The sequence below is a fragment of the Myiozetetes cayanensis genome, unplaced genomic scaffold, assembly GCF_022539395.1.
Source record: "Myiozetetes cayanensis isolate MyiCay16 unplaced genomic scaffold, myiCay2020 scf12, whole genome shotgun sequence".
Taxonomy (NCBI): domain Eukaryota; kingdom Metazoa; phylum Chordata; class Aves; order Passeriformes; family Tyrannidae; genus Myiozetetes; species Myiozetetes cayanensis.
Genome location: NW_026086826.1, coordinates 8516401 through 8542888, shown reverse-complemented (window position 1 = coordinate 8542888; position 26488 = coordinate 8516401). Strand labels below are relative to the sequence as shown.

The 26488-nt window shown below is 42.6% G+C and overlaps 1 protein-coding gene across 2 annotated transcripts in view; it reads left to right on the top strand.

The window, feature by feature from the left end:
* The window catches only part of LRP8 (LDL receptor related protein 8), a 171432-nt gene that overhangs the window by 116705 nt on the left and 28239 nt on the right, over positions 1 to 26488 (top strand). For both annotated transcript variants that reach the window (XM_050306838.1, XM_050306836.1), the window contains exon 4: positions 16599 to 16727. In XM_050306838.1, coding sequence (XP_050162795.1) covers positions 16599 to 16727 — 129 coding nt within the window. The remainder of the gene's footprint in view (positions 1 to 16598; positions 16728 to 26488) is intronic.

Here is a 26488-nt window from a genome sequence, read left to right as displayed (position 1 = left end):
GGCATGGTGGGGAATTCCAGTTCTGGACTCTTCCCTGTGACTCTGATCTCTCTGACCATGTGCCAATGATATTCCGGCTTTTCAGCTTATTCAGACCTGCATATCAGGTGCATCTACTGATGCTTTACTTTTAAAAATACCTGATTGCTGGCGTGCTTGGAAACAATGTCTTAATCAAACAGGTTGCTTCAGATGAAAATGACTGGGAGGAAATCAAGATAAAAAGCTGTTGGTAAAATTTTCTCATCTCCCAGATTTCCCAGAGTGCACCAAGCTTTTATGTAGTCTATGTAAAATAAAAAAGCACACCATGTAATAGTAGATTTAATTAAATTAATCTGTGAAGAAAAATTGAGATGGGCTTTGGAAGAGGTAATTCGAATCTCTCAACCAGTGGGATACAATGTGTTGTGTTTTTACAAAGGAAAAACATGTCTAAGTTTCTAGGAGGGCTTTTGATTATTTTATTCAATGGTCTCCTTCCAGCTTGCACAATGTGTTCGGTTATAAGAAGCAGCAATGCTGTGGAAGATCACAATAGAACAATCTATGTTTTTTCTCATAATTGAGGTTCTATTCTCTTTCTATAATTACCTATGTTATCTGATGTGAAACTTGGAAAAACAGTTCCTAATTCACTATATTCAAGACAGGGAACTAAACTGCTTTTAAGGGCTTAAAGAAACATTGTCACCCTTAAAATCACATTTTTAAATCCTTTTTGCATTTAACTACTCAACCCCCTTCTAAACTGTGCTTCTACCCAATAACTACCAGGTTTAATTATGGCTTGTAATTTCAGCACCAAGAGGTGCGTGAGGTGTTTGAGAAAAGTAGTTCCAACGAGGGTCCTGTAACAGCATTGACAGTTCCCTCTGTAACTCAGTAATTGTGTTTGCAGCAGAGCATTGCTGAAGCCAGGGGGTTCTGCCCAGACCTGTGCAGGTGCCTTCTGGCAGAGTTATGGCCCTGGTGGGGTTACAGGGGCCTTGCAGGGGGATTTCGCAGCAGAACTGACTGAGAGAAGCAGGAAGATCAAGGAAACTGAGTAACAGCAGGAGGAGGGAACAGAGATCGTAGTAACATCAGAGGGGTCCAGGCATGGCTTGAGTGTTACCCTTCATGTACACAGATCGGTGATAGATGACTGTATTCATGTACTTATTACAGATTTGGCAAAAATAGCCTGTGAGGGAGAATTTGAGGAAGACAAAGAGCATGGGTAAGAAGTGTGGGAGAATGCTCTGTGCAAAGGGCAGGGTGAGCAGCAGGTCAGGTTGGAGGCTGAATGGAAGGAGTGGGAGAAACAGGAATCTGGTGCTAGGGCGGAGCACAACTGCTTCTGCTTTCCATGCTGAGGTAATGGTAGGAAATGAAGATATTGGGGTGTGTGTTTCTCAGGGGACTTGCATGACATCACACTGGCGTTGTGAGATGCAGGTCTGGCAGTCAAGAACCCTGGGTTTGTTTTGGCTCTGCTGCTGCCTCATGGTGGGACAGTAGGTGAGTGAGGTGGTTAAAAGTGTCACCATCTGCAAAAAAAAGTGGTGTCATCTTGTCAAAACTGCTCACAGAGATGCTGCTATGTTGCAGATAGGTGATTGGAGTATGTCTGTTGAGTATGTTTGTCTTTGATAGACACCAGGTAATAAAAGGGCTATAAATTGTGATCAGATTTTACCACTGGGTTAAAAGCTTTAAACTGTGGTCCTCTTCTTGATCTAATTTCTTGCCAGTTTTTTTTATTAACTACATAAAAGTCGATCACATGGGGACATTTTAAACTGAATGTTGCTCTTTCACAGTCCTTTATTTAAATTTTTTAACCACACCTCTTTAGTAAGACATTTTCTTAAGCTGCTGTTTTCTAGGAAGTGTAGATAAAGAGTAAAACCTAGACATTCACAACTGCACAAGGAATGATGCATAGGCTGCAGGCTGATACTGCTGTAAAAGATTGCCAATAAATGCACCTTTTTTGGCTGCTTTAGTGCAGGCAGTTTCTCCAAAGCTGAATGCTCTAAATTAATGGTTTCTAGGAAGCAATTCCTTTTGCAGACTTTCCCTCTGTAGTGCTAGTGGGAAGGGGGGCATCTGGCCATGCCTGTGCTGTAATAGCATGTGTACATGCATCAGTAGTTTAGGGAGGGCAGTGAGGTGCACGGGCTCTGACAAAAACCAAGCTTAAGCAACTTCTTCAAAACCATCCCTGTGAAAGTTTAAAAAAAAAAATAAAGTGGGAGCTTTGAGTCTGTGTAGCCTTCAGGCACAGATCATCTCTCCCATATGTGCTCTCAGATTTTGCCTCTTGCTGTTCTGCTGCATGCTGTATTTGGAATTATTGTCCTGAAACCTAAAGGTCACTGTTGCTACTTCCAGCTGCTGTTGGACTGGGAGCAGGATTTTTAGGTTGTCTAGAAGTCAGCTCATCACTGCAGAACGACAGTTTGATGTTGTCTCAGTACCAGCCATGCTCCATTGTTTAGTGTGTTTTGAGCTATTCCTTGTTAGTTTTCATGAGCTGGTAATCTTGGTTGAGAAGGTTTAAAGAGAAATATTGAAGCAGAATTGTATGTCAGGATTATGGAAAAAAAAGGTGAATTTTCATTATTGTTTTTCTTTCCTTTTATTGTGATACTGTGCTGGTGTAAACATATACCTTGTTTTATTTGAAATGCAGAATTATCCTTTGAAGCAGCACTTGGAATGAAAAACAGGAGAAGTAACAGAGCTAAACTGCTGGTGGCCTCAGATTGCTGGTGGTCTGAATTCTGAGCACAGTTTGAGTCCTAATGTGCAAGGTTTTCTGTTTATTTAATAGCAGCCACTGCATTGTGCTTGTGCATAACAACTTCTATCCACCCTCCTGTCTGAGTTCTGCATTACGGATTCTTTCCACAGAGTAGTGAGCAAGGACTTTCCATGTGTTCCTGTTTTCCCTATGAGATGGGAGCCCATGATATTCTCAGCATATGGTATAAAATATTTATTAATGTTTTTAAAGGTTGACTTCAGGAGACAGTCTGTGATATGACTGCATTTAGCAACATAAATCAAAGTCCTTTTCTTTTTGCACATATTTAAGAAGCTATGAGGAGTTAGTCATGGTGAGTTCTAAATACCAGGGAGACGACCACTGTGAAAACATTTCAAAGGGAAGTAGCTTGAAGCTATATAATGATGTTTAGAAAAGGCCAATTTAAACTAAATAAAAATGTTATCCCTGTTATACATAATAAATGAAGAAGAGATCTCTAAAACTGTGTAAAAGAATTAAAAGAAAAATATGCCTGGGATTCAGATTCCCAAGAAAAATGTGATGAAATCAGGAAGCAAATTCCCAACTGTAGGATGAGTTCTTACCTTTTCATAGCCTAACAACAATTCTGCATCAGATTCTCCTTCACTTGAATTCTTTTCATTCATCTCCTATGGTGCTGGTTTGGAAAAAGTGGTGGCTTTTTTTCCAAAGAGTGTAAAGCAGCTGCCGCTGGAAGCTGTTGTGTAACGTATGTTCCAGAAGGAGTGCTTGTGTCCCTGTCTGCTCATCAAATATTTTGAGAACTGATGTTTCTGGCTTTCAATACACATTTTCTCTCCTGAGCCAAATGAAAAATTTTTGTAGTTCAAACCCACATATGTGCTGACTTACTTCCTCTGTACTGTAATTGCTTAACCACTTTCCCAAACTTTAGAGATCTTCAGAGATGCCAACTGGCTGGGAATAGGGAGGTTTGAAAGGGGAAGGAGGAACAGCAGCGTGCAGGCCTCGAGTGTGACGATTCAGTGCCCAGCGATGGCAGCCGTGGGTGACACATGTCAGCACCCACAACACACGGGTGCACAAATCTGCCTTTTGGAAGGCAGTTACTACACCTGGAGCCCCAGCAGGTCGTGGAGTGTGTAGGTGTTGTCAGCAGAAACCATGGTATGAACTGGACACGGACAGCAAAGAGATTGGACAGACCAACTCATGTTGTTCTGATGATTGAAAGTCAGCAAGACCATGTCATGTGCTCTTCTTGAACAGGCCCACCAATTTCCATCTGATTTTCTGTATAACCTGGGTTGTTGAGATGGGCACTATTTCCTAAAGGTGCTGCAGTCTGGATGCTGGGGTAACTTGCAGGCTGGTCTTGGTCTTTCCTGTGGCCTCACAGTGTTACCTTTATTGAAGAGTCCAATGTAATCTGCAGTAATACCTTTGAACGTTGTTATGAGCACACTTCTCCACACACAGGCAATCAGGGTGTTGGGGTTATTTCAAACATTAAGAAAAGAGTATTTTATTTTGATGATTTCACATGACTACTCTTGTTTTGGTTTGTGGTTTTTATTTGGTTTGTGGTTTTTAACCTAACGGAGTGAAGCACTCTGAAGGTATCCAGACATTTTTCATACTTCCAATTGTTTTTTAGGGAGAGTGTAAGAGATTATTTCCTTCACATTCCACACATGAAGGTTATATTGGCTCAGCTCAGCTTTTGTATTAACTCCAGCTTGGGATCATGAGAAATGTGTGTTGCTGCAGGACTGGACTGTAATTGTGACACGGATCAAAATCTCTGCCAGGCTATCCCTTCCCTCTCCTCAAAGCAGATTAGCAGCCTGGCATCTGTTTTCTTTGGGGCAGATGGCACAGATGCCCACGGAGCAGAGGAGCTGACTCACAGTGGCAGAGCTGACCTTTCTGTGAGGCACAGGATGATTAATGGAGGTGTGCCTGTGCTTGCCATTCATCCCACATCCCTGATGTCACCAGACAGGGATGCTGGCTTCTCGCTGCTCTTGTCTTCAGTGTGAAGCAGGGCTGGGTAGGTGCTTTGAGTCCTAAGGCAAAGCTCTTACAGTCTGCCAGACCCTTTCCCCTTGAGCTCCACCTGCCTTCACTCCTGCAGTTGGCAGGTGGAAAAAACCCACATAAAGACAACTCTGTCTCGTTGTCAGAGAAGGTTTTGGAAAGGTTACACTGCCAGTGCAGTTATTTAAAGTTCTGACATCAGACTCCCTCAAGTCTTAGGTGGCTGCATAGGAAACTATAGCTGACCTGCATAGGAAATGAGGTGTACTTTCAACTTGAATGTCATAAAATTTACTTTATCTAGACCAACTGCAATCTTACCTACTATGCAGGTGACAGAACTTCTCTCAGTGATCTACTCTACCTCCTTTAGTGATGCTGAGTCAGAAAGAAAGTCTTCATTTTCATGGTAGTTTAAAAGGCTAAACAGAGCACAGTACAGAGCCTGCTGTAGAAGAGCTACAGTCTAAGCCTGAAGTTCCTGACTGCTACAACAACACACAGTTCAGCTCAGAGAGCTGTGCATGCTGATCGTGCTGCTGTTAGTTATGGACAAAATCACAGACAGGCTGATAATAGAACATAATGCATCAAGATGAAAAAATAAATAAATCTGTGTTAATATGTTAGGGAAAACAAGAGTTGTCTCACTTTTCAATGTTTCTTGATTGAATCATGACCCTGTTAATAAGATACTGTGTGCGTTAATAAGCTACTGTGTGTATTTTGTGATATGTGGTTTGACTTAAAGGTTACAAAAATGTAGTTTACAACATAATTACAGGCCACGTTAAACAAGTTGAGGAACAGGTGGCTGAGAGGTGGTAAAAGACATGATGGGCAGCTGCTATAAAGTGAAAAGGTTGTGAACAATCAACACAGACAAGGGGTTGTGAACAATCTTACAAGGCTCACATGTTTATAGAGTTGAAAAATATACCTTATTAGAAGGGTATTTGATTTATTGAAGAGAGGGTTGAGAGTTGCCTTTATCAATTTACACCTGTCTCCTTGGAGAATAGTTTTCATCACACAGTTGTTTCTTTAGCTGAATCAGTGTGATCCAGTGAACAGAAGCCAAAACTAGATAAGAGAACTAGAGATAAGATACAACTCTTAGCAGTAGTGGTAAATAAACAGGTGAACTCCTTGTCTAGAAACCCTTAACAAGTAAAGTCTTTAAATCAAAATAGATACCTGTCTTAAAGATATACTGTTGTTTAACTGCAGTGTTGATGTAGAAGGACAGCCCTTTGCTTTAAGGGTCCTGTAGCTTTAAACGTGGGGAGTTCTCTCAGCTGGTGCAAACAGACTTGAGAGAAGCTGCACAGTTTATAGGTGAAGTCATTTGGCTCAGCTGCTGCAAGTCCCAGTCAGCTCTGGCAGTGGGAGGTACTGTGTCTGGGAATTTGTTGGGCAGCCGGATCACTGGGAAGGAATTTTCAGTGCACAAATAGCATTTTCTGGTTAAGGAAACTCCATGGATCAGGGAGAGCCACTCTCCCTCCTCCTCCCCAAACATGAATGAGTATCGAGGATGACAGAATCACAGAATTATTAGGGTTGGATGGGACCTCTGGAGATCATCCAGTCCAGCCTGCCCAGGCAGGGTCACCTGGAGCAGGTGACACAGAACACGTCGAGGTGGCTTTGGAATATCTCCAGAGGAGGGAGACTCCATGACCTCCCTGGGCAGCCTGTTCCAGTGCTCAACCACCCTCAGTGTGAAGCAGTTCTTCAGAATGTCTCAAAAGACAGTCCTAGGTATCGCAAAACCTTTTTTTTCTGTTCTGTGATCCTTGGAGATCTGTCTTTCCTTAACAAATGCAAATCAGGAGAAATCTCTGAGAGGTGACACGTCACATGGATGGAAAACATAATTTTGCACAGTGTAGTAGCTCACCACCTGATGGGTGATTGATGGCAGAGTTTTCATGGGGTTAATTATGCTTTCCTGAGCAGAAGTTATCTAATATATCTCTATATACACTATCATATATTTATCTCTATCTTATATATGTACTTCTTTTCATCTGTGGTGTGCACAGAACATCCCCAGAGCTAGCGAGGTGCCGTGTTTCAGCTGGAGGAAGGTGTTGGCTGCTCTTGGCATGTTTTGCTGCTGTGACCTGTTTGAAGTGGGTTTGCAGCCTTTCAGGATCTGGGAAGCGACAGCCACTGTTAAACCAGGCTCTGTTGTCTGAGCAAGCTCTGCCTCGTGTGCTGCTGATCAAAAGCACTTGGTGAAAGGTGCAGCTTGGATTCTTAAAAGCATCTCATTACAGGTTATATTTAGAAGTGGGAAGAATATATTATTAATTACAAGGATGCTCCAAAGCAAAGAGGCTGTTTAATCTGTGCCCTTGATGAACAGAAAAGTTCCTGTACTGAAGGAAGGTTATGCAATTAGCAGTATGTTCATTAGGAGTTCATCAGATAGCAAACTATGCTTATCTTCAGGATAGGACTGGAATATCTGGCGATTTCCTAGTTATTGCCTAAGTGATAAGAGTGAGAGACAGGAACTGTCACAAGAAAATTTGTGTAATACAGTTTACTTTCTATTATCTGCTAGTTTATATGTGTGTATATATATATATATAAATTTTACATCTCAATTTACAGGCTAAGTACTCTCTTGTTGCCTTGCTCTGAAGAACTGGAGTTGGAAGTTACCCCCACATATTTCTTGGTTTATGTAGTTGCTAAATGAGCACAGTGTGTGGACACTGTGAGGATCATTCCGGGGGATTCATCCCAGTATCGTTCTGGATGTTTGCTTTGCCCTGTCTGGCACTCTCAAACCCAGCCTGTGTACTGGCCCTGTAAAACAGAGCCACCTTTGCAGTGATTTTCATAATGACTTTCAGTACTTTCAAAATACTGTGTTTTTTCCAGTCTTCAAGATCAGACTTACATCTGGTAATTGAGTTTTGTTAATGGTGTGATATATTCAGGTGAATTTTTTTTTTTATACTGTGCTTAAAAACCTAGTTTTGAGTTGAGCATTAATTTACTTCCAAAGAAGTAGAGAAGTCAAGAGCATAAATATGCCAGAATATGTATGAAATAAGCTGCCATCTGGAATTTGTTTCTGGATTTGCTGTAATAGAAATGGAAGCACTCTGGTATGCCTATTTTGGGGAATTCTAGAAATTAATATATGGGAAGAAAAATAGATAAATCTGTCCTGGTGCTGTGCTCAGCTGCTTGTATAAGAATTTGACAAGCGACCAAGGTGATTCTGTCTGTTAGGCTTGTACTAAGTGAAATACTGCTAGTGAAAAGAATGAATTATTTTTAGAAACTAATTTTTAACAGTTCAGGGTCACAATGCCACAGATTTGAAGAGAGTCTAGAAAACTCCATCATTTTTATCTGTAAATCAAACCCAGTCAAATAACGTTTGATTCAATAAAAAGTAAATTTGTCCCTTATCTAAAAGTATCTCTGCAGAAATCGTTCCAAGATGCTTTCAAACTGCTGAGTTACAAATCCACACAAGGAGGGATGATTGATTTATTGTGTGCTGCAATCTGGAGTATTTTATCACTGAATCTTTAGTGCAGAAAGTTGATGTTGTTAAAGCTCCAACGTATTTAGACCAAGAGCCTGGGAATAAAGAAGGAAGCATCACTGCATCAATACAGATGAGGAGAATAATGTTATTTACCTGTGTTTCTGCAGAGATCAGCTCCTGCCACAGTCTCCTCTAAGTCAGACCATGAGGGATAGGCTTTGTAAGTCAAGGCTTGAGAGTGTGCTCTGGTGTGCCCATGGGATGCCCAGGTAATGGATTCAGGCTGTGCTTAGGCACATGGCTGATACCTGAACGGGTGACAAGAGACCTGTAGTAATTCACACGTGGGTGGAGGAGGGCTGGGGCTGTTCCCAGCTGTGCCCCTCGGCTCACCAGGCCAGCGTGGGCCCTGAGGCTTCATTCAGAGCTAAAAACTTCAATTTGTCAGCTGTGGGGCTGCATGAGAAAGTTGGAAAGTTGTTCAAAAATCCGTTTGCCCACTAGGCTGGGGAATCAGTGATCTGGGGCAGGGAACAAGTTTTCCTTTCAGAAGTTGCATTTCCCGGGGTTAATTAGCTGACTTCCATTCATGCCCAGCTTGTGCCGCCTTAACCTCCCGACTCTCATTTCTTCCTTGACACTCTTCTTTCTTCCCAGAGCATGTCTGTGTTTGAACTTCGCTGATTCCCAGCTAAACTGTACCAGTCTGTGCTGGGTCAGCTGTTACCCTGCAGTGTTTTATTCTCCTAAGGCTTGCCTGAATCAGAATTGCCTTGAAAGCGTCACGCATCACTAATCAGGGGAACACTGTGGATCAGGGTAGATTTTTAAAGGCTGTCTGTAGCCAGAGTTAGTTTTTCCCAGTAGGCATCCCTGGATCAAGCAGAGGTAGAGGATCTCTGTTGAGGAATAGAGCTCTGCTCTCAACCATGCCAGAGGTTGAGTTCTGTTTGATTTCTGGGCTATAGGAAAGACAAAACCCTTTTGTTTTGCTTTGTTTTCTTTTTTCGTTTTTTTTTCCCCTGACCTCCCCCATTGCTGTTAGTGCAGAAGGGAGGGGAGACTGAACTGCCTTACAACTGGCAATGTGTACACAGACTGACAGGGTAATTGCTGATGGAGACAGTGGTGGGATGGGAGGTTTGACAGGACAATGTTGTACATCACTCACTTTCAAATTAGCTCTAATATGTTCAGGGTAGAAAAAAGGGGTGTATTTTATCTGACCTTCTTAAACAAAGCCATGTCATTGCTGGAATTGTTTTAAAGCTTTGCTTGTGGTTGAGAATGAAAAATGCCTCTTACAAAAGGGAATATTTAATAGCTTTGCTATTAAAAAACTATCTCTAAAGAAAATTTTGCATCCTGGGTTTTGCTGGCAGGCCTGTGTATTTGCTAACTAGCAAAGTCAACTGTCAGTTTATTATTAAACTGTTTGAGATCAGCAGTGCACATTGCTGCTTTAGTTAAGCCAAGAACAGGATCTTCTTCAGCTGTTCCCATTTCTTACTTTGATGTCTAAGTTTTTCCCTGTGTTCATTACCAGTATCTTCTCTCCTTTCCTCTGTGCTGGGCTAAGGGTCTGAGATCAGAGAAGTTCATTGGTGAAGATAAAATAAAATTGTAAGTAGTACAGAATGATCTGAAGAACCCTAATATGGAGACTCAGGTGTTCAGTAGCCAGAATTATGTCTTAGTGTCACAACTCCTCTTGAAGACAAAGTTCTGCCCTGGCTTAGAGGTGGAGCAGAAAGAGAGGTGAGAAGGTTTGGTGATTTCATGAGGGACCATGTTAGGGTTTTGAACACATCTCCATATTAAGGGTAAAGAATAGATTTTCCTCTTCCATCGAGGAGTTTCTGTTGTTTGCCTTTTCTGCCATGTCTTGCCCTTCAGCTCTGCAGCAGGTCACCACAAGCAGGGTGGTGGTCACAGTTGTTGGTATGTTAGCAATGACCTCCCGTTTACCAAGGACTGTTAACATAGACTTGGATTTACCCAAAATGAGTCAAGTGACTTGAGTTTAAGGACTTTATTTCTCAGCATCAGGGCCTGTTGGGCATACCAGGAAGAGAACAGAAGAGCCGTCAAAACTGCATCTTGCAAAACTCGAAGATGAATTAGGTGAGACGTGCTCAGATGATTGCAGCAAGTGAGCATTTGCTATGTTTACAGGAAGACAAAATCAGCTGAAGTCCTGCCAGTCAGACTGAGGGAAGGAAATGCTTTTCATAGCCAAGTTTGGTGGCAGTTTTGATTTTTGAAGTGGATGAGTAAGACATAGCAGTCAGAAATCTAAGGAAAAATGATGCACTGGAAGCCCAAGAGTACAAGTCCTTTGTGTCCAGCGTGCTATCTTGGGCTGTGCCAATATTCAGTATTCTGGGGAAGGTTTACAAACAAACTGTAAGTGTGCCAGGATGGCTCTGAACTTGGGTAAAGAATCCCTTCCTGACCCATGCAGATGACTCAAGTCATGAATGTAAAACCTGATGCCATTTGTCTTTCCAGCCTACTGTAGAGATGTCTTATGTCTTGCCCTGTACCCAATACAGTTTATACTGCCTGTTAAACCTATTGGCGTTATACCCAAGGATCATTTTCTTTATTCAGGTTGTTTGTGGTGTCTCTGTTTGAAACACAGCTTTTCCTGTGAAAGCTACCTCACTGTTACTCTGTCAGTGAGCCTGTATTTCAGTAATTACAATTAATCCTGGGATTTTGAGTTCCTGATGATTTCACTCTGATGTCAGAGGTGATAATCACCAACGTGATAATCTGCACAAAAGCAGGGTACATGCTATCTCTCTTAGACACGCTGAACCCTTTGTACACTAAGCTTATTTTCTCCCTCTAGTTTCTAGGTAGAGGAGTTGGAGACTCATCAAAGACTCCCAACCCAGGCTGTTGTAAAGAAGCCTTTCTTAGAAGCACACAAGAACAGAGTTAATAAGGGCTGTACTGTGCAGTGCTGTGGAGTGAAATCTGTGTAAATCCTTTTCTGTTCCCCTGGGAACTTCTGGACATAAGTCACCATCAAACAAATCACACCATAGAAGATAACTATTTATCAGGTGTATCAACTGTTAATACTGTTCCTGACTTTTTACAGTATAGACAGATTCTTAGTAGCCTTTTCTGGTCTGTCTTTTGCATTGTTTATAGTAATTTTTGCTGAAAGTTTAAAGGTGGTGCCCATAAGTTAATTATCTTTTTATGCAGAAAGAATAGATTTTCATGATTTCTCTGCCTGTGCATGCTTCCACAAGGGGTTATGGCAAGAGTGTACTTACACACTCAAAAATGTAGAGTCAGGTAGCAGCAATCCAAGCTCCCATGCCCTGGGAATCAGGGCTGCCAGCATGCCCCAGTTCTGACCAGCACAGACCATCCTGTGCTCAGCACAAGGTCACTGCCCTTGTCAACAAAGGCACCGTTTGTGGGGGTTTGGTCTCATTCCAAGTCCAAATGCTGTAATCTTAATTCACTTAAGCCTCTAGTCATGACATTTGTTTTGGCCTGGGCTGGCTTCAGCTGGAAATGTGAAGTTGCCTTTATTTTCTCTCTGATCTCAGGTGTGTGTGTAACACAGACATGGTGAGCAAACCAAATGGATGCAGTTGCACTGGCTTTAGTAGAAGCTGCAAGTTCACCTAAGTCTTGCCACCCCAGCAGGCTGGTGCTTGTGGTGTGTTGGTTCACATGAGAGAAGGGAGAGTTCCCTGCAGCTCCAAACCTCTGTGGGAACAGTTCTTTGATTAGCATTCCCCATGGTGTTTTGTCTCTATGTGTGTTGCTAAATCTGCTGTATCTTGAAGGGTTGGGGGCAGTAATCTACAACAACAACCTGTCCAGAGCTGCAGAGTGAACTGGTGGGTGAACAGCATAGAACCCAGTGTTCCCAGCACCCACCCTGAGGTGGGAGAAGAGGCAAGGGAAGGAAAATACCGGTGCAGACACACCTCCTGCTGTGATAGCAATCCACATCACAGGATGGACTTTAAAATGTTTTTCTTATGCACCTGAAATACTTCAGTGGGAGAGGTTGAGATGTAAGTCAGTAATGAGTGTAGACTGGGATATACATTCATACACACACATACACATATAGAGAGAACTGTATATTCAAACTTGTGACTGAGATGTTTTTCTGAATCAAAAATCTTCAGTAATTAGGAATTCTGAGTTCTGAATTCCCTTAAGCAATCTCTGCCTGTCAGCTCCCTCCCTTTTAACAGTTTTGCTTGTTTTGTCAGGAAACATAGAGGGTCTAGTCCTGTACTTGGACAGGTATGAACACTTACTTTGTCCTCAGTACATGTCTGAGATAGGACTGCCAATCATGATAGAGCAATATTTGAGAAGGGGAGGTCCTTGTTAAAAAACATTCCTTTAAAAAAAGGCTGACTGCTGCAGGAAAGAGGGAGGTAGGAATTTTGAGTTCGACAGTAGAGGTGGAAATTTTGTAGGAAAGATTTATTGGCATGGCAGGAATTCATTAAACCATTTTATTTTGGCATTTTCTCTGTTGTACAAAAAAGTTTTGGGTTGGAATTTTTCTTCTGAAGAACCTGGGAAAAACACAAGGGGCAGTCTGGAGAGGATGGGGAGTTATTTCACAGAGATAGAGAAGCTGTTCAGACCTGTAAGATGATGTATTTCCACAAAGGGCATTCTTTTCAGTCTGCTGATGAAAAGTCTTCTGGGTTTCCCACCAGTAGAAGCTGCTTAATTGCATTTTGTGTATGCTCTTAGAGTACCTGTTTGGTGAGAACCTGACAAATGGTCTTCTGAAAGTAAATCAATTTTGTTTTCTTGGGCTTTCTTGAATATACATGATGTCCGGAGCCTGAAAAGCACAGCAGTGGCACAAGAGGAAGCAAACAGTGGGGCGCCAGTTAGGCTCTATGGTTCTCTGAAAGACTTTGTAGCCTCCTATAAAGAAAAAGAAGAATGTGCTATTGGTGGTAGTGAGTAAATGGAACCTTCTTGTCTTCTTTGCTCTTGTCTCCTTATAAATAAACCATTGTTGTCCATCCTTGGCATTTGCAGTTCATTGTGATAAATTGGTCTTGATGTGTCTGACATTTCAACCAAGTTGTTTAATGGTGCTTTTCTGAAAAGGCAGATCTCGCTATAACATTGGTCCAGAATATATCCAGGGGAAGAGCACTCACCATCACACATAGCACTAACCCTTTCCTTCCTGGGAGGATGAAGAGGGCAGCAGGAAGTAAACATTTTGGTCACGTCAGCCCCAAAGGCCTGGGTTTGTGTGAGCAGAGCACAGAAACGGGAATGTTGAGTCTGGACTGTAGTTGCTAAAAGCCTGTTTTCGTAGTGTGGACAGCAACACTGACTCCACTTGCATTGCTGCAGCATCTCGGGGGAGAGGGGAGGAAAAAACCCAACTTACTGAAAAATAGATGTATTTTCACCAAAATTATGTTTTGAGTTTTATGAACGTACTTTATCTGTTACCTGCCTGTGCTTACGAGTCGTTGGCTTCCATGCAACAATTGCTTGAGTACAGAAACCACTGGAACGCAGAGATTTGATGAACTGTGACCAACAGCAGCTTCTGTTGCTGCATCCCTGAAAGTTCAGGCTTTGATTTACATATCTTAAATGTCTGTAATTACTCTGTCAGGGAGATGATTAACACAGAGATTGTTTTCCATAAAAAGGAGTCTTCTGCCTATACCTTTCCAAACCTTTGAGCTTCCCAAAGCTATTAAGCATCTGCCCAAAGCAGCCAAGCAAAAGTAATGCCCATATTTATGTGACCAATAAATAACCTTTTTGCTGGTTAATGATCCCACTGTGTGATAATACCATTTTATAATTATATTTCACCTTTATCAAAATCGAGTGTGTAGAACGTGTTCTTACCTGTCTTGACCCACTTAGTTCTGAATGGAGATTTATTACAAGGATGGAAAAACTGATCCTACTTGGCATCGAAACAAACTTTCCTTTTCATCACCACAGCCTGAGCAAGAAGAACTAGAACAATTTTTTTGAGATGTGAACCAATAACCTATTTAACAAGTGTCTCCGTGACTTTTTTGGTCTCCCAGCTTTGCTGGTATGCCAGCCCAATACAGACCTTGTTCCTGAATGCGGTCAGGGGACAGACTTTTTGGAGGCCTTAGACACGTTATCCCTCTGTACGATATTTGTGGCAAAAGGCCCTTTTTTCACTGATGCTACCTCAGAAAAGCGAGGCAGTCCTTGCCAACGGGGTTGGGTTCTCCTCCCCACAGCAAGGCAGCGTGTGCCTCTCACCCCCCCAGGCCTCCTGCACTGCCTCATACACACGGCAGCACATACATACCCTGGTCCCTTTCCCTCACAGTTGCCCCCTTTCCCCTCACAGTTGCCCCCTCTCCTCAGAGGGGCCGATGGCAGCAAGGTGAGTCCTCCGGCCCTTCCCTCCCTGGTCTCACCCTGCTGGAGTGCAGTCTGTTGTGTGTCTCTGGATGGAGGCTTAACAAAAATAAAATTACAGTGATTTGGCTGCAGGTTTATGTTTTTAAGCACAGCATTCTGCAGGCTCACAGCTGTTGTGTGAGGGCCAGGTAAGGCTGGCCGAAGTGGTGTTTTTGGGGTGATCCCATCATGCTGAGGGGCTGTGGGATGCCTAGGCCAAATGGACCATTTCAGCTCCATTTTTTCACATTTAAGAAGGCTGCTGGTTGCCAGTCAGCTGCCACAGAACTTTTTCCTTCTTATCCATGAATTATTTGGTCATATTCAAGGATGGCTCACCCTGGCATACAGATCTGGGGAGAGCTCTGCTGCTGGGAGGCCTCTCCTCGATGGTGAGGGCAAACACCCCACTTTGCACCATTTGGCACAGCAGGCAGGTGACCTGGTTTTCAGAGGTGTTGTCTGACTTCTGTGGAAGGACACAGGGCTCAGTGTCACCAGGTGTCCCTGCAGTTGTGCACTGTAAACCTGCAGCTTAAAGGGACTGGGGCTGAGGGGAAAATGTGGGATGTGGGTCCTGGCCTGTAGCAGGGCAGTGATCTGAGCTGGCAGATACACTGATCCTGGTGAGATGGTTTTTATTCCTGACCCGCTGGAAAAATAACCAGAATAAATAACCTAAGCAGGATTCCTTTTTTCCTCCCCCCTGTAATCATGCAACATTCATAAATGTTATTTGGGTATGCACCGAGCAAATTTCAACAGAAATGCTGTCGTGCCTCAGGGTTGTAAAACTTCATTACGTGTCTTATTAACTGTCTGTCTGTGGCAGGACCTAATTTTTCTTGAAGTATGGGTTGCCCACAGCTCCTCGAAACAGCTTCTGATAGCACTTGAAGGTGCTAAGACAGAGAAATCCTGGGATTAAATGGCACTGCTCTCCAAGTGGCTGATTGATGCTTTGGGGCTGTAAGATGCCCTTTCACAGCCTTCTTGTGCAGGTGGAAAGGGAGAGGTATAATTTTCCTCCTCTCTCACACAGCACTTGGGAAGCTGATTGACTTTGCATAAATACCTTTATGGTATTACAGGGTAATGTGAAAGTTTTAATTTAGAATTTAGGTTCGTCCGCTTTCAGTAGACCTGCAACATTACCATCATTAATACCATTGGAAGAACTCATGTAATTTTTTTAAGAGAAAATTTGTTGTTTAATAAGCAAATCCTACCAATCTGGATGATGATTCTGGAATGCTAAACAATTGTTTAAACTATGAAACATTTTTCATTTCAGCAGCCTTGTCACAATAAATGTAGATCTGCTGCTCTTTACACTAGCATGAAGGAAAAAAAAAAAGAATTTTAGCAATGCAAAGTAGTTATAAGAGAATGAGATTCACAGCTTACTTAGTTCCAGATAAATCTGGCAGATTTTTTTTTCATAGTTGTGTTCTTACATGTGCTGGGGTTTTTGCTTCTGCAGGTCTTCCCATGTCCCCATGTCTTAGATCAGAGTTGTCTTTAATTTACGCAATTGCAGCTAAGTTTGTTCACCATGTGGGTTCACACTTGTGCTTTCCACTCTTTCTTCAGGTTTACTGACCATAATCTGCCCAGATCATTAAATTTAGAAAGTACCTTGTGCTACCAAACGTATAAGTACACCCTAACACCAAAATTAGGCAATTCATTTTTCCTGGCTTAATTTGAGGTGATATTTTCAGAGTCATTTATCCAGTACTGCTGCTGCTGTGTGCGGGGTGCTGGTGTGTTCATACAATGTTAGCAATGTTTAGAATTATGTTTAAATATGGGGGTTAATTTTTTTTTTTTTAATCCTTCCAGCCAAGCAAGTATGTCCATCTGAAAAAATTAGCTGTGGAGACCTAAGCAACAAGTGTATCCCATCGTCCTGGAGATGTGATGGGCAGAAGGATTGTGAAAGTGGTATTGATGAGGCTGGCTGCACTCCTGGTGAGTTAGAGGAATTCTTTAATATATATACAACTTCTCCATTTAGGACCATAAAAGTTCTGTAGTGGCTGTTACAAATTGAATGTAAAGGGATGACTTTTCCTGCCAACAGGTTTTTTTCTCTCTGCGCTTGCAGTGCTAAGTAGTGAATTTTAGAAAAAGAGCAGAAAGAAGGATTCTCGTGTTGGAGCTGGCTGGAGAATGAGTGAACTCTGTGGAGAATAAAGTATTCAGTATATTGAGTACTGAGAATTAGGTATTCTTTCACTGCAGTGGCAGAATGTATTTAATCAGTTTGGAACATGATTATCCGGGTTAATACCCAGAAGGTGTGGAAAGGACTTCAATACAGTGTTCAAACCTTCCTCTGGGGCAGCCCAGCAGCTTGACACCGTGTCCTGTGCCTGCAGTGTGGCCCTACAGGCTGAGGCCTCTGCTGGGATACAATAGACAGGCCTGGATATTCCTTTGTTGATGGCTTGTTTGTTCTCCTGGACAGAGAGGATGATATGCTGTGCACTGTAACTGTTTGAAATTCAGGCCCTAAATGGCCACTGCCTTTCATTAGGCCTTTCTCTGCTGCATGAAAGAGCTCTGTAACAGTCCCTGCACTCTGTGAAAACTCCTGCACTGTGTAACCAAGCCATTTCTCAAACTGTCTTGGATAGACTAAACATATTTAGTTCTTTATGTTTCTTGTTGTCAAATATTTTCTTTTGAATGAATGCTTGACTTGTTTCCGTGGCTTCCTTTGGTATTCCAGTTGATTTTCAAACTTTCTTTTAATACAGACCTCCAGAATTTAGGGAATATCAGTCCTACCAGTCTGTGCAGAAGTAAAATTGCCTCTCTAATACTGTTCTTAATTCTGTTCTTACTAAATTCCTTGTATGCAAATGATCCCAGGCTGTTAAGAAGCTCTCTGATTTTCTGTATATTTATCCATCCATCAATATTTCTGGTGTTCTCCAGATTACTGGAGAAAGTGTTGAATGATTACATGCAAACACACATTGATGTTTCTTCATTTGACAACTGAATTTTGGACTCTAATACCTAATATAAATAATGGCCAGTCTTCGCGAGCGAAGATCCGGGGAAGGTCTTTCCACCTTCCAGCCTGCGCATTGGATTTTTTAGGTGAGACACAGTGTGCGCGGAACTGAGCCCACCCTTTAATCCTAAGGTTCATCTGCCGGGGCCAAGCGAGCTTGGACAGTGGCAGTGAGGTCCTTAGGACGTAGGTGGGTTGCCTTTAAGGGCTAACGAGCCCCACCTGCCCGGGAGTGGCCCTGACCGGGAATCGAACCCGGGTCTCCGCGGTGATAGCGCGGCGCCTTTACCACTAGACCAGCAGGGGCTCCACTCTAATACCTACTCAGTTCATAATCCACATTATATCTTGTTGTTGAAGTTGTATAACAAAATAGCTTTCAGTTTTTTACTCTTTTACTTTCTGTTCCCCAGTTTAGCACTCACTGTAAAAATATTTTTCTTTGTCCTTGTTTCTGCTTTTTCCTTTTACTTGCTTTCTGTGTGAAACTCTTTAGTGTTCTCTCTATAGCGTATGATTTTTTTTCTTTGAATGGGAGGCTTGAATTAGAGGCAAGTTCAGAAGATAATTGTAACTGCTATTGAAAAAATCATTTTTTCCCCAATATGAGTTGGTGAAATCAGAACAATTTTTACACTGGTGGCTGCCTCCCCTAATTTGGTGCTGCTGCTGCTCACACCAGTAGGAGTTGTCTTAGGGAGTTTTTTATTTATAATAAAAACCTACTAGAAATTGCTTTGAACTTCTTTTTTTCGAGGCTTTAGGTAACTCCCAAAATGAATGGAAATATGTTCTGAGCATCACATAATTGCAGCATAATGATGCTATTAATGGATTTGGAAATTCATTAATTTAGAAATCCATGAGTGTTTCTGTTCTGGATGTTTCAGCATCTCTGGTCTTATCTTCCACAGTTTTAGTGCATGTGCAGGTTCTTAAAATGGAAGTTTAATCCGAGGACAAATTACCGTCTTCTGATGGTTGTTGGGTAACTCAAGAGAGATGAATTAGTAGCTTTCATTAATTCCTAATCACTGAGTGTTGTCCCCACATAGGCCACCACCTTGGGAATCTGTGCCGAGTCCCAGTGTGGGATGGGCTGTTCTCTGGCAGGAGGACCAGGCAGAAAAGCACCAACAGGCAAACAGGAGCATCCCGGGTGGGTGCAAACATCAAAGCTTTCAGTGCTAAGATCTCAGCTCCGCACCCTCAGAGGCGTTGAACTCACTGCTGGATGGCTGTAGTGGGAGCATTTCAGGGAGGTTGCTTGCTTGTCAAATTAAGGTCTCTTCCTCGTGGATGAGAACAAATGTGTGAGCAGTTTAAACTCGAGAGCTTGTGGAGGATTGATAGCTATCCTCTCTTTTATCCAAAGCTGATAAACCTCACTAAGCCTACCCACTGATACTCTGTTAACATTCCCATTTCTTCTCTGTTCAGAATCCTCCTTTCTGTTTTCCCTTATCTCAGCAGCACACAGTATCCTGACCAGTTTAGACCTCTTCTTTTGCTTTGTTTTGTTGTTCTAATCTCTGCACTCATGTTTTTGTTCTCATTTTAAAAGAAGCCTCAGCCCTGTCACCCCCAGCCCCTTGGAGCAGAGCACCCTGTCATAGCTGAGGCTGCACCTCTCACAGAGCTGACCAACCTGTCTATAAATAACACATCCTGCTGGATAAATGCTTGGAAGGGAATTTATTTGTGCTCAGAATAATTTCAGTGGTCAGAGCCTGCATGTGCAATAATCAAGTGGATGATGACTTGAAGATATTGTGTGAGGGCACCCAGAAGAAAACCCCTAAGCTCTTTCTAAATCCATGGTAATAAAGCTATTACTTTAACCTCATGTGACATTTGAAACATATTTTATCTATGGATACTCCTTTTTTTCTTGATAGGAATTGACTCTTAGAATTATAAGTCTTTAAAAGGACTCAGTGCAGAGTTTATGAACATTACTTGAGCCTGCATTTCTGCACTGGTAATTTGTACCACTGAAAATATTATACAGATACAGGAGCAAGGCTTGGTTGAGGATGTGCAGGTGCCTGTCCCTGTGTCAGAATGTTCACAGTCCAAGTTAAGGGAGGATCTACTTCAGGAGAGGGAAATTATTATGGTAGTACAATCATCCAAAACTGAGAATAGTGCAGGTGTATTATGGTTCTTCCTCCTCCAGTAGTTTGCTTTTCAGATATTGTTCTGGATTTGATAATTTTGGGTGGATTTTTCTTCTCAGAATGATGTAATTGCTTTTTGAATCAGTGTAAAATTTATCCAGTGTAAACACTGGCACAGCCAGCTGGAGGGAGAAAGCAGCTGTTCAGAAATTTGGGGATAAAAGTGTAGGATCTGAATAAGAGAATGCTCTGTTTGGGTTGGGTTCTCCTTTGTGCTTTGTATCAGCCACGTTTTTGGTGCATTGTCTTGCATAAATGAAAACAATGTGGTGCTCTGCATCCCTCTCCTTTGCTTTTGGTCGCTGTTGAAGACTTGCTGTTTCCATTAGCACCCTGTGATCTGAAAAGGGTTTGTCACAGCAGTGCTCAGAACATCGTTGTTCAAAGGAGGAGAGATTTTACAGCCTTTGTGCTGTCCTGTAGCCCCCTTTAGGCAAAGGGTTCAGCTGCAGTTAGGAAGCCTTGGCCCTCCTTGAGCTCAGGCATGCTGGGAAAAAATGCATCATCTCAAACAACAAATAAGTCAAATATTTCTTTTGAGTTGCTCATGTCCCCCTGTACAATCCACCCCTATCAAAAGCTGGCTGAGGAGGAAGCCAAGCAGACTGAATTCATCTGAAATAGGAGTCCTGTTTGCCATGAACAGCAGTTCAATAGGTGAAATCTATTAAAATGAAAACTTCCACAGAGTTGTGTAAAACAGCCTTGGATGGCCTCTTAGGCCTGGTCTGGTAGCAGGACTAGGAAAGCAACTATTTTCATAAGTAGTCTGGGCACTGGGCCTTCCTAGTGCTGGGAAACCACTACCAGTGGACAGTAAGGCACTTTACTGGTGGTGTTCACCCGTGAACAAGGAATAAAACTGCTGTGGTTTTCACCCTGAGGAAGAACTTTCCAAGGAAGCAATGGAAGCTGCAAATTCTTTTACCTGCAGTGGATGAAGCAGCAGTGATTAGGGATCCAGATTTGTCTGCACAGGCTGTGATTGCACTAGGGATTAATTGCAGGTATTAATCCTTGCACGTAGGTAGGTAAGTGCCTGTCTGCCTAAACAATTTCCTTCCAGCAGGTAGGCTTTAAGAGCACTGCTAACTTCCAGTGCACAAACAACTTCTGAAAATGCAAATACCTGCCTTTTTTAAAGTAAGAGTATAAAAAAAAGAAGAAAAAAAATTAGTTTTCAGGTTTTGGAGCAGAAGTAATTTGTGTCTGTACAATACTAAGTGTGTTGTAGTCACAGGTCAGGTTTAGTCCTCTGGCATAGACATCAGCAGTTAATAATGTAAGAGCAGTCTTGAATGTGCTGGCTTGGAGGTGCTGACATCCTCTTTCTTATTTCTCTGGTTAAGATTTTCTGCTCCCAGTGCCCCTTGCCTTTGTCACAATTGATTGGACAAACTTAGGAGCCAAAAAGAGAAATTAAATACGAGAGACTGTAATTAAAGCATCACAACAGAAAACATCACACAGTCTGGACTTTGCTAAGAGAGATAGTAACCAGTGTTTTGTCAGCTGCTCAGGAATGGGGAGAGCACTTGGGTGTGACTTGAGAACTGAAGAGCTGCCATCCTGTAACGGCTGCAGTGGGCACTGAACCCCTTTAATGTACATATTGCTTGTTCCTCCTCACACACTCCCTAGGGTGCTCAACAGAGCACAGGCTCTGGCCCCATCTCTGCTGATTGTGTTACTGGTTCTCACCTGGGCCACTTCTTGCACCCAATATGGAAATTGTGTCTTGCAGATGAGGAGTTGGAAGTACACAATTTTCCCCTTCCTCAGTAGTCAGATACAGGGAAATGATGTACCCATTGATCTATTGGTGGCATAATGAGTTATTAACCCACACCATGGTTTATTCTGTTAAGCAATGGTACAGAGACAGAGACCCAGGGAACTTGTGCAGGTAATGGCCATACTTGCACTGACCTTGGACAGCTGGCCAAGGATGAGAGCCAGGAATTCCTGCAGGAGTCTCGTGACAGTGACAGGCTCATTACTGAGAGCATCTTCTTTTGGGCTCTGGTCTTCTGGCTTTTCAGTGCTGACCACGTGTCTCAGAATTAGGTCTAGATTTTTAGCCTTTTGATATGATGGTATGCCAGAATAGAAGGGGACAAACTGGATCAAGTTTTTATAAATTAATCAGGGAAACAACAGTAAGCACAGTCATGCTCAGCTGTAAGCTGTGTGTCCTTGCTGTGGCAGCTCACAGCCTTCACATGTCTATGTGTGTGTATATATATATATATTTATATGTCACTTACAAAATCCTCAGCTTTCCTCTTTTTCCTGATAAAGCTCCAGGCACATGTGTTATTCTCCATATAAAGCAGCAGGACCTCCAAGTGAGGGGTTCTTTTCTTGGAAGGTCCCAGTACAGAAAACTTCGCCAGCTCTTTGCATGTCCTGCTCAATACCCTCACCTGAGGCCACCTGAGAGCCACTGGCAGAAGGCAGAGTTTCGAGCAGCTAAAGCTGTTCTGATCCCTCCAGAAGATGCACCTGGGGATGAAATGCTGAGTGGGGAAATTACAAAGCTGATTTAAAGCCACCTTCCTCCACCCTGCACCTACACTCCCGTGAAGTGACTTTTCTGTTGACATTTAAGTTGTTTTATCATCTTCTGTCATGGTCCTGTAACAATAAGGAGCATCACGTCATCTCAGCATCATTTTCTTGGTGCAGTAAAAGGCAGCTGTGTTTTGCATCTGAGTCACAATTCCAGTGCTACCAGTGGGGATCTGACCATGCTGATTCTGTTCATTGCACTTCTCCACTGATCCTACTGAGAGCTTTTAACTTGCTGATAATGTAGCACTAATTTTATCTTCCACTGCAGTTTGATGAATATCTGTTTTGGTCAAAGTTAGGAATTCTGTTCATTCCCTTCATTAACCAGGTGCACAGTCATGTGCACTGTCCCTCAGTCAGATCAGAGGGAAATCAAGCCCAAAGGATCAGATTTTGCCATATTTTCTCCCTGAGGAACCCACCAACTCTAAGGGGTTCAAGCCCCTAGTATTGCATTCATCCCTGTAAAGGAAATACTCATCTACTGTCACTGCTCATGACTATTTTAGTATGTGATGAAAAGAAAGATGGCTGAAACTCCTGCCATTTTATAGGAGGCAGCTGTAACTTGAGTACACTTGCCATGGTAGGGGAATCTACAGTTATTTCCAAGAAGGAAAAAAGAATTACTAGATTTAACAAATGAAAGTCCTTCATAAATAAGGTAGCAGAGCAATGATATCCTCTGGGCTTTACATGATGTTTAATTACTGGACAGCTGGAGGGATTAATGCTTGTGCATTATGCCCTGGCTCTCAGAAATTAAACATGTACAGCTGCCACTTTATCACTGCTTAAAGTATTAGAGGTCCTTCAAAAGCAGGAGTAATTTGCAGAAAAATCCCCATTGTTATTTAGGAAAAATCTCAGCCCATAATCATATTTGTCCTGAGTTCCTCCAGAACAAAACAGCAAGAAAAATGAGATTGGTAGTGACTTTTAATTGCATGCTGACAGGAAAAGTGAAGGCAGCTGCATTTTTAATATGCTGGATGCTCCTTGTAATGTAAAATAATGCATGAACTTAGGTTAAAGGTAAAATACTAATTGTGTAAACCAAGAATTAAACCCTAAAGCCATGGCTCTACCTGCAGAAGGTGAGGACAAAATGTGTTTGTTTTCCCTGCTGGTGTCTCTTGAGCTTGGCTTTGAAAAAAGCAGGTGTGGAACATTCTCAGATGGAGTTTCCCAGCACGGAGAGGGACCTCCCTCACCTCTGGTAGTGACCTCTGTGCTGGTCCCTCCGGTACAGATAAATCGCCTGTGTCAGAGTGTTCCATGAATAATTGATTATTGAAAGCACAGTAGATGAGAACACAGCATGAAAACAAGACACTTCAGAATGAAAACAAGACACTTCAGAAGGTGGGACTGTTGCAGTGTCTCTCTGAAGGAGCTGTAGGAAAAAAAGAGTGGGTGCAAAGAGCACAGTTCAAGCATGCTCACACCCCCACACACATCCAAGTCCTTCACACCCTGGGGCAGTTTTTCACAGAGCTGTGGAAAAGTGGTATGGAACAGCTGGTTTTATACAAAGATTTGCAGATAATTAAAGCAAAAGCTTAATACTGCTGGACTGCGATACTTGTGCACACCCACAGTAGCTTTGTCCTGCTGCTCTTTCTGCACTTTAGCTGGAGACATCATCTCTGATTCTTCTTTCCAATCTCACATCATGGTGTCAGAGGAGCAGAAATTAGCCTGTAATTATGTTTATCTCTTGGGCAGTCAGTCAAACAGAAAAGTTTGGGTTGAAATAGTCCAGAAATTACATCACTTACTGCCAAATATGATTGTATTTCATGTCCCTGAAGTGTTTCCTTCATAAGAATGGAGCTGTGATTTTGAACCTATTAATGCAAAAAGCAAGAATCTGTTTAGCTTTATTAAGGGAAATCTCCTGTATTGGCAGTGCCAGTGATGGTGTTCCGATGGCAGATCCGTGGGAAGGAGTCCCATCCTGCAGTGGCCACCAGGACATATGTGTTACACTAATTAATGAGCGCTTGACAGCTCTGCTTCCTGAGCATATGATCTGGAGACTAAATCAAACTCACTGAGCTTGGACTTGTGCAGTCCCACGCAGGAGGGGACCACGGCATGTTTGATGCAAAAGGAAGAAAAAAAGTTGGTTTATGAGTCATATTAATGAATAAAACAACATCTGAAAGTTATCTTAGTGGCTGAAATACAGTATTTTCCTATAGAGGCAGATAAAATTTTTAGATTAACTTTGCTTATATTTTGCAAGGAAATTTATTTATTTGATAAAATATGACAGAAAAGGTTTAGCTCCCAATCAAAACCACTTCATTACACCGCTTCTATCCAACAAGTTTAAACTAATTGCTGACATTGTACTACTGAGTCTTCATCTCAGCCCAAATCCAGGAAAGTGCTGCCTTCTATTTCAAAGCCATAGAAACTGAAAGGTAAATCCTAATGCCATAGAGATCTCACTGCTATTAATGTGAGCACAGTCAGCACACGACCCTTAACAGCTTTAATTGCAGTGAGTGTCACTCAGTGATTAAATTTTCCATTTGAGTAGAAAATCTAATACTTTTTTTCAAAAACTGATTGCTGTTCTTTTCTGAAATCGTGAGTACGTAGGCAGGTGTGTTGACTACATCACAAAGTAGCTGTGCCCCCTGATATCACAGAGCTGAAAGTACTCAGAGGCTGGTTGTCTCCTGAGAAGTCTGTCAGGGTCTCTCCCTCCCACAGTCACCACAGGGGTCTTGTGTTTGTAGACTTGGTCATTACAGGGTGTGCTTACACTCATGACTTTGAATCTGCCAATTGCCTCACTGTGTCCTCAGTGATTCTTTTTAAGATCAGTTGCCTTGCAAACGGTTCTACTTCTAAAGCATCTTTTTAATTGTTATCGAGCCTCCATTCAAACCCTCTTTGGATCACTGTTCCTAGAGAAATGTGAGACACAGTTGGGTAAAACTGGGGGAGGAGATGTGACTGCTCTAAATGTTCCCTTGTTTGTCTGTGCTCCACAAGAGTTAATAGTGCCATGTTCTAAGTGCAATGAATAATTAAGTCTAAAAGTGAAATAAACTGCAATAAAAAGAAGTATCTCCTCTAACGGAGAATTCCCATCAAGCAAAGTAAATTAGTGGAAGTGGAAATTCCATGGGGCACTGACGTCATTGCTTGCAGTGGGAGCACTGCTTTGTCCCTCAGTGCTCAGCCGAGGCCAGACCTGTGAGCTCGGCTGCTGTAGCTCCCAGACCAGCAGGATCTGGTAAAGCCAGGCTTTTCTCTCTCTGCTCCTGCTTTTGAGCAGTGCACAGGTGTCACCACGTGAGAGTGGCTGCACAACCAGTAGCAGTGCTCGCAGCTTTGTAGTGTCAGTCACTGCTCCCTGGTTCAGTAAATGTAAGTATTGCAGATTGGTACAAACCTTCAGGATTCCCATCGTAGCTATGGCAGTGTAAAAGACTTGGTTCTGGTGGAATGGCTCAGCTTTCCAGCTGGTTCAACTGGTACCATCCCTGTGCTTAGGAATGTGTGGGTAAGAAGGAAGTGGCAGCCCAGTGAGGTGAACCAACAGACATGGGCTTGAGTTCCTTGCCTTTCCCACATTTTCTGAGAATAAAACAAATTTTGCTGTCATTTGCCAACGTGACTGGGGTGTAGCTTTTAGGATTCTGATGAAGTCTTTCCTGAGCTGGACATAAGGAACTAGAAAGCAATGGAGCAAACAGGCAGGTCTTGTGTCTGTATCAGCAGATGAGCACAGGGTGGGAGCCTGCCCAGTGGATGGGATTAGGCTTTTCCTGGCAAAGTGTCTGTGATTTAAACTCTGGAATGGCTAAACTAGCTCCTGGTCAGGCAGAAAATTCATACCCATGGGGAGTCTGCTGGATCCCAGGGCTCTGTGAAGGCCATGGTGTGGGGTTTGTGTGCCTGTCCCAGGATGGAGGCCCTGGTCAGTAATG